General features: G+C 33.1%; 1 protein-coding gene across 2 annotated transcripts; it reads right to left on the bottom strand.

Moving 5' to 3' along the window:
• Positions 1-948: 948 nt before the first annotated feature.
• Positions 949-13,296, bottom strand: clip-like (cartilage intermediate layer protein-like). 2 transcript variants are annotated; one of them, XM_018817287.2, is made up of 33 exons: positions 13,194-13,296; positions 12,790-12,909; positions 12,476-12,658; positions 12,140-12,262; positions 11,665-11,847; positions 11,372-11,491; positions 10,810-10,992; positions 10,370-10,492; positions 9,864-10,043; positions 9,565-9,687; positions 9,046-9,231; positions 8,620-8,777; positions 8,391-8,498; positions 7,945-8,116; positions 7,540-7,657; positions 7,258-7,399; positions 7,040-7,169; positions 6,795-6,902; positions 6,327-6,418; positions 6,007-6,151; positions 5,409-5,579; positions 5,206-5,287; positions 4,856-5,039; positions 4,405-4,599; positions 4,042-4,200; positions 3,668-3,781; positions 3,474-3,582; positions 3,087-3,281; positions 2,839-2,941; positions 2,415-2,570; positions 1,993-2,119; positions 1,602-1,756; positions 949-1,422 (listed from the first exon to the last, which is right to left on the bottom strand). In XM_018817287.2, exons 7-33 carry the CDS (start codon positions 10,850-10,852, stop codon positions 1,089-1,091), a joined length of 3,912 nt encoding a protein of 1,303 aa, XP_018672832.1. In that variant the 5' UTR covers positions 10,853-10,992; positions 11,372-11,491; positions 11,665-11,847; positions 12,140-12,262; positions 12,476-12,658; positions 12,790-12,909; positions 13,194-13,296; the 3' UTR covers positions 949-1,088.
• Between the last annotated feature and the right edge of the window lie 6 nt (positions 13,297-13,302).

Genomic DNA, 13,302 nt, shown 5'->3' with positions numbered 1-13,302 from the left:
CATGCGTGGGTGTTTACCAATACCCTCCAAGTAATTGGACACACCCGCTTCCTAATTTCGTTGCACTTTAGTAGTATATATAGCAACTATCGACCTTGAAAGAAAGCAAATTCTATAAATAGTAGGGTGGGGGAAGATGGGACACCTTTATCATGTAAACATCAAATATTCAGATCGTGTTTTAAACGATTAACAACGGTATATGGGAGTCAGGAGGATACAGTTCTATAAATATTTAAATTTTCTTTGTTGGTTACCAAATGTGACGAGAAAATAGAATGAAAATGTGTCCCATCTTTCCCCACTCTACTATATTTGTAACGAAAGTTAAAATTAAAGGTAAACGTAAACTGATTTGAACTGTCGAGAAGAATAGCCGCTTCTACAATAAAACGTTGCATAGCAAACATTGGATTAATTGATTAGGATACATTTTCTAGACAAACAACCCATAACCTATAACATTTTAACTGACGGGAAAAATGAAGAAACTACTTAGTTTAATTGAAGGTCTAATAAATTTTTAAAAAATCAAAGAGCACCCTCGAAACTGTACACATCATATACACATACAGTGATAATTAAAACGGCGTAGTTTGTTTTACCACCTCTAGTTTCAGTCATGTTCTCCTGATTAAAGGCAAAGGTGTAATTAACAAAAACGTTGATTACTTTTGGCACCTGGCACTTGTCGTATTATCGACAATATGTAATCGTATTATCGGACGCAACAAGTTTCCCGCGGACTTTAAGTTTTCCGTTTTCCCGCAATAGACTAAACATAAAGCTGACACTTGATTGATGTAGGTAGTATTGATTGAAATCGTAGAAAACAATCGTCTCTTATAGGCAGTGTAAGAAACGCTGACGAAAAACGTACTGAAGTACAAATATTTTGTTGTAATCTTCAAAACCTTGCATTCATTTTTCACACAACAAACACACGGATTCTGTGCTTCATATATATTTATTTCACCATTAATACATTGCAGTTAGATTATATTACAGAGGTTATAAAGCTAGCACATAAATAAATGCATTAATATATTAAGCCGCGTGGTTAATATGCTTTTGGTATTAGGTATAAATTAATGGGATCCGCAGTTGAAAGTCACCGCGACGTTATTATCAACTTGCATTACGGAAGAAGTGATACTTGATTGGCCAGCCATACATCTGCCCTTTGACAACTGCTTCGATGTGATAGGATCGCTGGTGGTGACTGTATAGATACCGTAGTTATGTCCGAGTGGATCGGTAGGTGCAAACATCTTGAAGCTTGCGATAGAGACTTGGTCAGCCAGGCTGTTACGTTCGGTGAGGTAGTTCGTTAAGAGCACGTTGACATTTGTACGAGAACATGAGCCACGTGGTGTTATATCCACGACCGTTTGATCTGTTTGCTGGTCCAGCGAAACTCCACTGAAAATTATACACAATAAGTATTTTGCAACCAAATTCAAAACAGGTATTATCAAGGTATGTGATATCCAACTTTCCCCATCCTTACATAAATAAGATGGTTTATCAAATTATAAAAAAACTAATCTTAAGAAATAATCGTTACTAGACAAAACACTTTTGTGGAAAATTTACTTTACCTGCACTTAAATTCAATACAAGCTGTAGATTCCACTCCATTACTAACGCTACTATCTTCCCGAATTCCATACAACTGGTGAAGAACGTCTTGTCTCGAACCAACAGTATTTCTGCTCTCCACTACAACTGCGTTTGCCGTTCCAATAATTTTCACCTAGAAATATTGGAAAAAATGATACAGCATGTCTATCATATATGTTAATGTTATGATAAATTTATTCAAACACTAAGTACATTCAACATGGTAGAAAAATAATTCAATAGTTAAACATATATACGGTACATAATCTCATAAAGTGAGATGTTGGTATTAAATAACTAAAACAAATTTATAGTTCTAATTTATAAGTAACTTTTTCCAGGTAGGTTTTATGGATAATTACAACGTACCTTCATATAGCATGATCTAAATTGATTTGGTCTTGGCCACCAAATCAGAGGTGTATTTTGCCAAGTAAAGAAAATGTTATTCTCATCAATGGGTATTGTGTTAAACTCAAATAGTGCACTTGGTTTCCTGCAGAAACAGAAACAAGTTAAACTAAAAACAAACCATTGAAGAAAAATACAGTATCCTTTTTACAATAAGAAATATCATACAATAATATTAAAAAAATTTTCCAGTAATGCCAACAGTACTATCCACTATTTTGATAATCAATAGAAATATAACCACACACAAAGTTACGTATAAGGTATCTCTTAAGCAGCACTAGTGATAGAAAAAGAACACCAGTGTAAAAAAACGTTTGTCATTGCCCAGAACTCTGGAATAAATGAATTACATTTTTCATTCATTCACTTTAACTTACATTGAGAATCTGAAATGATCATGAGTAACTGGTGCAGTTAAACAATCAAATTGGTCTCTGTAGAAAGGTCCATCCAAATGTGTTACATTGGAAGTTTGTGGTAAATTGATGGTGAACGACGTTGTGTCTTGGTGACTTCCTCCATGACCAGACCTCCTGTGAATAATTTAATATATTTTTTGATTAATATATTCCACAACTTTTTGTTGTTAAATTTTTTTGTGCAAAACATTTTTGATTTCGTTGTGATACCTATTCATACATAATAATGTTTGAAGTTTCTATAAGCAAGTTATTAAAATTACAAAAGTGCACATTTAAAAACCTACAGTGCAAAGTGACATCTGTATCCGAATTTCACTCTTTATTTTGACCAAAACCAATCTGTTAATCTTAAGATATGCATTTTAAATATTTTTGTTACCTGTAATTGATGAGTGGTAGAATTTCATCTGACACCCCAATGATAGCGGAATCTTGATTAATAGATGAAGCTGCATCCAAGCTTTTCTCAGCATTTAGTGAGGCTAAAAAAACGCACATTTATTTTTAAAAGTCGACTTACAAATAAAAAAAAAAACATTTACAAATAAAAAAACGATGTTTTGTAATAGTCAAATTTACATACTAAGTGAAAACAATTCTTTGTCACACAAACCTATTATAGCCTACCAGTAAATGTTGCAGTGAAAGCATTGCTGTCAGCAACATCACAAAAGACTCTTAAGCATGCTCCTGAGTTAGGAAGCGTGAGTGATGATCCAAAGTTCCTCCATCTACTATCAGTGGCTTCTCGGAAGACAGCATCCACCAAGATGTAGGAAACTTGATCCCAGATATTGAATGCATCAGATCCATATGCACGCACTGTTAAAAATTAAAGGTTTGATTTTGTGTTGGCACAAGTGTACATACTAAAGCTATTTTGATAAATTAATGTAATTTTAGTACATAAAACCAATAAATGTCTTTTTATGGATTTTATGGATTAATTGTAGTAATTTGCAAACAACACTAAAGTAATGAAACAATTATTTAAACTAAAAGGGCAATAAAAACCTTTAGCATAGCAAGTTCTTGGCGAAGCAACGTCGATGTTTAATAATCTTCGAGTTTGAACCAAAGCAATGTTAGCAGTTAATTGCATTCCTTGCGCAGATGATATCAGCTGAAATAGCATCACATGTTAATATGATTAGAACAAAACATGCTGCTTGAAAGTTTTTATGTAGTATGAAATAAATAAAACTTACAGCCATTTCTCCTTCATCATACCACAGTCCGTTGACTGGATTAAGAGACCACATCCTCATTTGTCGTTGTTCAGAAAGAATACCCACCTCACTAGCTTGAAGAGAAATTCGAATCTAAGAAAATACAAATATTCAACAATGAAGGGTTTTTCAAACAATCAACATAAATACAAATAATCACCAAATTGTGGTTTTCATAAACCAAATTGTGGTTTTCATAAAAACTTAAAGATGCATGACAAGACATTTTATACTTTTTAATTAAAACAAATATTCAAAAAATTGTGAAAACTATCTACAAAACACAATTATTAAAATTCCATAACATTTTTTTGCTACACTCACATAAAATAAGAATATAAAATAGTTCTTACATTTCTGACATCGAGTTCGTAATTCTGGAAGTTTCTAAAATCAAGTTCAAACATCCCATATGACCTCATCACTCTTCCATCTTCTGTTCGGAGATCACTTGGTGCCTCTAGATAAGATGAAACATCTCGAGGATCAATGTATGTGATGCTGGATCGAACCTGAGCGTAGAATCAATTAAAAATTTCAGTTTGAAAATTTGCTGTGAAAGTTTGCTTTGTAAGATTTGTGATTCAGAATAATAATACAATATAGCCTACATCACTAGTCCACATTACTAAAACTTGCCAAAAAAAATACCTAGTTTACAAGCAGATTTTCTCTAAATAGTTGTCTATATAAACCACATTGAGTTTGTTCATTACCCTGCCATTGTATGAAGATCCACTCTTTTGGAAATAGGAGTTCGGTTCCACCATGATGTTAATGACACTGGTGCGACCGTGTGATGTTGGATGGAAGTCACCACGATCGGTGGAGATGAAGTTGTGGACTGATTCCTTAAGAGGAACTCGGATGTTGTGGAAGATTGCTCCTCCCAATCTCTTGAATTCCAATATCTGAAATTCAATTTGTGATACTTTGAGTGAAAATAAAATGTTTAATTACATTCACTTTATTTATAAGTATTGTAAAAGTGCACACATTCTCAATTCTCTGTAGGATGGTGTTCACAAATATGGTTGCATATGATTTGCCAGATATTAATATTGCTGTTTTTTATAATTAAATGCCGAACCACAAACCAATAGACAAAACACATACAAGTGTTGAAGTGCATATGTATTGGAGCATGATTGTGATGTATTAAATTACCTTTGTTGTGGTCATGAGTCGCCTAAATCTATCAACAAATGTCAACACGAGTCGATCGACATCGGAATCAACATTTAAACTAAATTTCCCGTTAACATCCGTTGTGGCAGCTGATCTGTTGTTCCTGATGACAGTACCATGACTCAAGGGCATTTCTGTGCCATCAGCATTGAGTCCATATACCCTAGAGAAAGAAAGTAATTTTCATATTAGTTTTAAATGATTTAACTTTCATGCACTGATCAAAAAAGACCTTATAAAAAATACCAATACTTTTATAGTGTAGCAGCATATGCAGTGAAAAAAAAGAAAACAAAACAACTTTTTAATTTTTTTGAAATTAGACTTACTTTCCGGAAACTGTAATTGTTTGTTTGATGCACGTACTGCAGCCACATCTTGTTACTTTGCTCACAGAAATTGTTTCACCATCTGAATATGGATTTAAAAGTTATAACTTAAGATTTAGTATCAAAACTGACAACGTAATATTTCTTTTACAAAATTAAGAAATGCACCAAACTGATTTATGTTTAAAAACTTGAACACTTACTTCCACAATCAACTTGTACCATCCTTCGCTCTACCACACCACAGCACTGAGTCTCAAAGAAGTTTGTGCCAGGACAAACAACGGATGGGCATGCACCAACATCAAAGTAAGTCACTGCACATGATGGGGGAAGTCGGATGTTTTTCCCGATTGGTACTTCATTGCATGAAGCTGATGTATAAATGGTGGAATTATTGAAGTTTCAAAATTATTATTAAACTAGGGAATTAATTTTGAGCCAATATGGTAAGTTAGATCAACATGTGTGGATGAACCATTAACATTCAGGCATTCATTTTGCATTGGAAACTTTTTAATTAAAGTAATAAAATTTTAATAAAGAATAATTATTCACTTAAAAACACAATCAAAAACAAAAAACAAACAAATTGTGTGATTGTTAAAGTTACAAAATTATTGATAAATTTGGAAATTAATTTTGCGGCAAGTTGGACCAACATGTGTGAATAAACCAATAACACCCAGGCATTCATTCGGCATTAGGAAGTTTTAAAATTTATGTCATAAAATTTTAATAAAAAATAATTAATCGATTAAAAACACTGTGTTTAAAATTAAATTATAATCAACAACTTACAAGTAGGTTGAAGACATCTCAACCTTCCATCATCATCAGCTCCACATTTCTCTCCAGTTCGACAGCCTGCATCAGAGCACAACAACTGACCGTTCAAACAATCACAATGTCTCTCACAGTTGGCGGTGTAAAAGCTTTCATCATTCTGTAAACAAGTTATATTTTTTACTAGTAATTTCAAAAATGCTGCTAAAAACATTAAGCCATTAGCAATTATATGAATTGTAAAAAGTAATTTTTATTTCCATACAAATATTAGTATAATTGAAATCCTAAAAAACATATTTTCATATCAACATAGTGAATGTAGTAAAGATTACCATGTAATATCTTCCATTATCAACACATCCACATTGGGAGAAAGGAACACAAAAGGTACCGGACATAATGAATCCATCATCACATTCACATCCTAAAAACAAATATTGATTCTTAAACAAATTCATAATGTAATTATTTGAAACTCTTGGTTTTACAGGACATTTTTGTTCTGTTACAGAAAAATCAAACTCGGAGCATGTTGTGAAAAGATTGAATTTATTATATAATGCGAGCTGTTATTTTTATCATTCCTTGATAAAGTCTGTGCAAATGGTAGAACAAACTTTGGAAATATGCTATGTTTCACACCAAATGAGCGCTAACAGCCTATCTACTGTGCCTTGTAGTCGAAGTACCTGTATGTTATGTTTACAGCAGTGGCATTGGCAAAAACTATATATGTTAAACATTAGTAATGTGGTAATCTATGTAAGTTGTTTTGTAAAATAATAAAAGATCTTCCTTACCTTCAGTGCAAACATCAGAACAAGATGAGCTTGCTGTGGCATCTACACATGTGTTTGGGCAGGCAGATGTACACAACTTGTATTGTGAGTTTGCTGTGCAGTTCAATGCTGAAATATTTGGTAAATATAAGTGAAAAATAACATGCAAGGCCAACTACAACTTTAAAATTTATTTTTTTTTAAAATATTCATACTATATACTAATACTTTGGCCAAAATTACAAATACATTTTGTCATAACTTACGTGCTCCAATAACATTTCTCCAAATACAAGGAGTTATTCCATTGGCCTGACAGTCAGTTGCATACGCTGCAACGTTTTCCACCAGAGAAGCTTTTTCTCCATTGAATGCACACAAATCAAACACACAATTCTAGAATACAATATACCATTGATTATTATACTAATTACAACCAAGTATTTTAGATCTAATGAAACAGAAATTTATAACAAAAATGCACCTGGAATGAAGTTTCAGGTGGAACAATTGAGTGGCATTCACTGAAGCAACCATTGGGATTTGTGATTATAGAACACTGAGCTTCATAATCTGCTCTTTGCGCAGCTGTGCACGCAGAAGTGGTTGCAGATGCTGCTGCACATCTAGAGGTACATGGGAAAAAACATTGTAAATATTTGTTTGTTTGGAATTTTAGTATTTAAGACCCAAATAATGCAAAAGATGGAGTTTTTTGTTGGGCAACAAGCTTACAATAATAATACTCAATTTTATGTTGACTTACTCATCGGCAGAATTAATCTGGTAGCTGTTTCCAAATGCAACACTGCTTGATGCAACTTGCCCAGTTGATCTGTCAATCATATCGTCTGTTGGATCACCATTGTAGTTGCCACATAAACCTAAATTGAAATCAAAGTGTCAGCTGTAGGTCAGTTTCTACCAATCATTGCTTGATTTTTCTATATATGTGGGATCCTATGGCAAAGCAGTTCACGGGCTTGGAATTTAGGGAAAAGTTTTTTTCAATTTACTACAAGTTGCATGATTATGAATGAATGAATGGATAATATAAAACAGTACCTTTAATATAAAATTATAAAATATTGCTAGTTTTTAGTTGAATGACTTGGAAAAACATTTTGATCAGTCAAATTTAGAAATGTTTTAACATGTAATAGCCAATTACCTTCAACTGCGCCAGCATATGAAGCGGGCAAACCAATTGTTAGGTAATGATTTCCATCATATCTAAGTCTCATTCCAAACGATGTAGTGATTGTTACATAACGTCCACTAATGCGAACGCTTACACCACTTGCTGGATCATCGTATGAAAGAGTGGTTTGTATTCCATTGATCTGAAAACGATTTTTTTAATAAACAGGACTAAGTAGCAAACAAATGAAAGTGAATAATCTTTAATGTCTAAAGAATTTGGAAAAGAAATCTAAGAGTTGTGGAAAAATTTAAAAATTCTAGTGTTGTCGTACTGATACATACTACTAGCACAATATTTGATCATTTAAGCTATTTCTTATATAAATTCACAAACTGTTATTCACAAAATATTTTTACATGACAAAAACATTTATATTGTAATATTTAATAAATTCTCAAGAAGGTTGTACTTACCAATACAACAAGAGCTTTCCTCAGTTCGATTACAATATTAGGCAGCCTGATAATTGCCTTTTTCAACCAGGTAACATGAGTCAAGCCAAATCTTCTTTCATTTTCGGTCTGTTAAAAATAAAAAATTAACAAGTTAAATGTTATATCTATTTAATGATGGTTAAAATTCGACAAATTGTGGTTTTAAATTCAAACTTTCCTTAACTAAAAATATATCTTTAAATCTGACCTGCACTGTCAGTTGTGGGTGACCAGCAGCATGAGCAACATTAGTTGACTTGATGAAGTCATACAAGCATTGGCCTTGGAATTCATAATGTTGTCCATCAAAGGTATCATAATGAGGATCACCACTAGCAGTGCACCACCTTACATCAGGGATGTCGCCTGTTAAAAAATTGAAATATTTTTAATAATTTTTTACTTTTTTGAAGTGCAGAAATTTAATAAAATTGGCAAATGTAGGTATGTTACAAATAAATGTTAAATATCATCATGAAAAAAGGAACATACATTATCACAAATCCTGACCAGTTCTTTTAAACATTTTTATAAAGCAAACCAAATTAATTAAGTTACCAATAACAAATGATAATTTGTCATAGTTCAATAATTTGTCATTCAGCCAGTAGTTTAAAAAAAACTTGTCTCTTACGTCTGCAAGTAGGGGGTGGGTTTGACCACTGTCCGTTTTGTTGGCAAACTGCTGTTGATGCTCCTTCTAAAATAAATCCATCATAGCAATGATATGTGACGGCATGATTGTATTGACGTGGTCCTTGCACAACAAGTGGAGAGAAAGAGCCATGGGAAGTCGACAGAGGTTCTTCACATGTTACCACTGTGGTAAACAAGGATTTGGACTTCAAATAAAGATGTAATGTAATAAAAGTAACTTGTTTTATCTTCTTGTTACCGGAAAACGATAGTAGTTATAACATGGGTGTTCTGTTTCGTACACCTTGTGCCAGCTTACGAGTTACCAAATATATTACTTAGTGGGTGATTAAGATAAGTCTTTAAGATATTTAGTTTAGTCAGTAATATTTCTAGGCAAAGAAAATTCAGCAAGCGAAAATTAAAACGACACCTTATGGTTGGTTGATATATTGTTGCATGTGGTGTAACCTTAGAACATTTTAGAACATACTTTACTTTGATTTCTACTACTTACATGTACACACTTGACCGTCACCAGAGTAACCACGGTTACATACACAATTGTATCCACCATTTGTGTTGGAGCATGAAGCTTGTTCATTGCATTCAATGTTGGGATCAATACATTCATCAACATCTGAAAAGTTGCAGAATATGAGTTGTTGTCAGTATTTCACATACATCAATGTGAGACAACTCTTAACTAAATAACATTCAAAAAAATTGGTAATAAAGTTAAGTATAGAAAAATAAAAATTTGCAATTAACACACTTAAGTTTTCTCTAATAACAAAAAACATCAATAGTTCGTACCATGACATGCAGGTATTCTGTGTGACCATACAGCTCCAGTCAAGCAAGTGATAGTTGCAGAACCAACCAAGCTGTATCCATTAGAACATTGGAAGGTGACCTCGGTCCCAACTCTCCATACAGGATCCGATGTTGAGAAAGTTCCATGAGTTGGTCGAGTGACAGGTCGGCAGACAGGGACTGTTTTGGTAATTTAATAAAAATAAATACAAATAAATTTTAGAAACAGTTTTCGTTGGAAAGACTGTGCTAATATATACACCAAGCAACAGTATTAGTTATACTTTTTTAACTTTATATGAAAAAGTAGAAAAACATACTCAATTTTTAAAGGGTATATATACTAATTCGTAATACTATGAAGAAAATAAGGTTACCTATGACATCTAAGCAGTGCCAAAAAGATAAACAACATAGTTAATCAAAGTTAGCCAATGTAGCCAATAAAGCAAATAACTCTTTAAATGTCAATATTCTATTAGTAGTTTAACAAACCATATCCTCACCTGTGCAGGTTATTCCATTCCCAACAAATCCATCTCTGCATGTACAAGTGTATGAGCCAACCTCATTTACACAATCAGCATGTTGGTGACAAGGTGGGTTAGCTTGCTGGCATTCATTTTTGTCTGTAATATATTAATATTTTAAATCTGTTTTCTTGAAGTTTAGAATACAGGATAGTATCAGTATTTGCCAAAATTTGGATGTTTTTACTCTATGTTGTATATTGGCAAGGTCCTTCAGCAAAGCATGCGAAGTTGGCCTTCACTCCGAAAACCCGATAAAGCCCAAAATGTATTAATTGTGGTTGTTTGAAAAACACAATGTAAGTATATTAAACTATAAATAGTTTAAATACCTTAGCTATTATTAACTTAATGATTAGAAATAGAAATACAAAAAATTATATATGTGTGTAGGTTTTATTTTTCTTTCAGTTTACCGTCACATCGGGGTACAGGGTGTGACCATTCTCCGTTATCCATGCAGTTAGCTTGAGCATTGCCAACAATTTCATATCCAGGAATACAACGGTAGGTTATGACGTCACTGAATCTGTAGAGAAATTGGTTTGCTGGGGAAACTGTTCCTCTGGCTGGTGGTGTTGGTACAGAACAGGTAATCGCTGCAACATTAAATATACAGGTTATTTATTCTGTAGTAACATAAAGAAAATCAGCAAATTTGTATTATTTCTTTTTGGATAAGAGACTAAAGATGCGAAGTGAGCGAAAATATATCTATTTTATTATATAATTGGTTGTATTTTTTGACTGTTGCATTTTCTAAGCAACATATTCTTACTGTATTTCTTTACACAAGAAGCATTGAACTTTATCAGCACCAGATAAGAATCAGCTTCAAGGAATTTTTTACAGGTAATGTATTGAAACAATATTGTTAAATTTTAAGTCTATACTGCCTTTAAATAGTTATTGAGTAGTGTTAAGCGCAAGTTACGTTGGAGCATAAACAATTAACACAAGAGAAAAGCAGTTACTTACCAACACAAGACTCTCCCTCTTCTTGGTGTCCATGAGGACATCTACATGTGTAGCTTCCTTCATTGTTTACACATGTTGCTGTTTGATGACAAGGATTCGAGTTCAAACACTCATTTACATCTAAAAGAAAATTATCATTAGTTATAGATCAATGTAACAAAACAAAATAATGTTCTTAAAAATTTGGAAGTTTGTTTGCCTTTTCTGCAAAACCTATTTATTATTTATACAGTTAAGATTTTAAGAATGCCTAGTACACATTTTTAAGTATCATACACAAAAGAATAGCGTACCTCTGCAGGTTGGTGGCACAGGGCTCCACTGACCACTGTCCGTACATTGTGCTTGCCTTTGTCCAAGAAGAGCATACCCAGTGTTACACGAATACACAACAATATCATTGACAACCCATTCAACTCTACCATCTCTTGCAAATGTTCCTTGGTGTGGCACTGGCGGCTCAGAACATGTTCTCTCTGTATGAAATGAATGAATGAGTAAATGAATGCCACATGTTTACCCTTGCATGGCAGGCAACGGTTGTGGTTATAACATGAGTGTTCTGTTTATACACCCCATGCTCACTTACAAACGACCTCGACGTAACTTTGTAGGTAAGTTTTTTTAAGTATGACTGAACCATTTTGCCGCAGTGCCATACATGTGCAAATATAACTTATTGTAAAGTGAAATCTTTTGAAAGCTCAGGTCCCAAAACAAAGCAGTGTGAAACTTAACTTTGCAGAACGAGAGTTAAAATAAACTTACGCCTGCAGTTGACACCATCACCAAAATATCCAGGTGAGCAAGTACATCTATAACTTCCTTCATTGTTTACACATTGTGCATGTTGGCTACAAGGTCTTGGGTCATTATGGCATTCATTTACATCTAAAAAATTAATATTATTGTTTAGTTCATTAAGTTTTTTAGAATTTGTTATTGCAAAATATGAACATATTGCTTTTAATTGTGAAAGCTCAAAATCATGTTACGTTTTAGCTGTTGCATGATTGTAATTTTAGTAGCTTCAATAGCAAAGTATAAATGTCATCAATCAGATATTAAAAACACTTTTTCCTTTAATCAAATAAAAAGAAATACCTGTGCATGGTGGTGTCTGTAAAGACCAATGTCCATTGTTCTGACATGTTGCTGAGCTTTCTCCAACAACCCTGTATCCTCTATTACACTGGAACTGTATAGATATTCCTGCATACCATCGCGGGGCGCTTCTTGGGATATAAAAACCTTGATTTGGGTTCACAGGTGGATTGCATGTTACTTCTGTATAAGAAAACAAAACAAAATTTACATGTGTAATTTTGAATTAGCTAGTTTGTTTTTGTTTTTTTTTATAAAAAGCATTGGATGTAAATTATATTGTTTTTGTTTTAAAATGTTTTTTTTTTTCTAACCTTGACAGTGTTGTCCAGATCCTGAATATCCAGTGTTGCACGTACAGCGATAATTGCCTGGTATGTTTGTACAGGTGGCATGGGAGTGGCAGTCATGACCTTCATTACATTCGTTGATATCTGCATAAAAGTTTTTATTTTAGAAAACAGGTAGTCCTTTCTACTTTACTGCCATTTAAGATTAAATACAATCATGAAAATTTCTACTGTTAAGTTTAATGACCTTATGCTATATACCTCGTTTAAAAACTTAATAAAACGTTTAGGTTGTTACTGTATTTGTTATGTTACTTTTGGATCATGACCTAATAATAATAACCCCAAAAAATTCTGTCTAAATTTATCTTATTTTTAAATGTGAAATATCCAATCAAAAAATTTCTTAATTAAAACCAATTTCTAACCTTCACATGTAGGAAGTTGGGCTGGTAGCCATGAGCCATCTTGCTGACAAGTCACTGTACCACCACTAGATATCCTGTAACCACTACTACATGTATATGTGACTACTGA

Source organism: Ciona intestinalis, unplaced genomic scaffold (assembly GCF_000224145.3).
Source record: "Ciona intestinalis unplaced genomic scaffold, KH HT001232.1, whole genome shotgun sequence".
In the NCBI taxonomy this organism is placed as follows: domain Eukaryota; kingdom Metazoa; phylum Chordata; class Ascidiacea; order Phlebobranchia; family Cionidae; genus Ciona; species Ciona intestinalis.
Note: the sequence above shows the minus strand (reverse complement) of the source record. Positions and strands in the feature narration are given on the sequence as shown.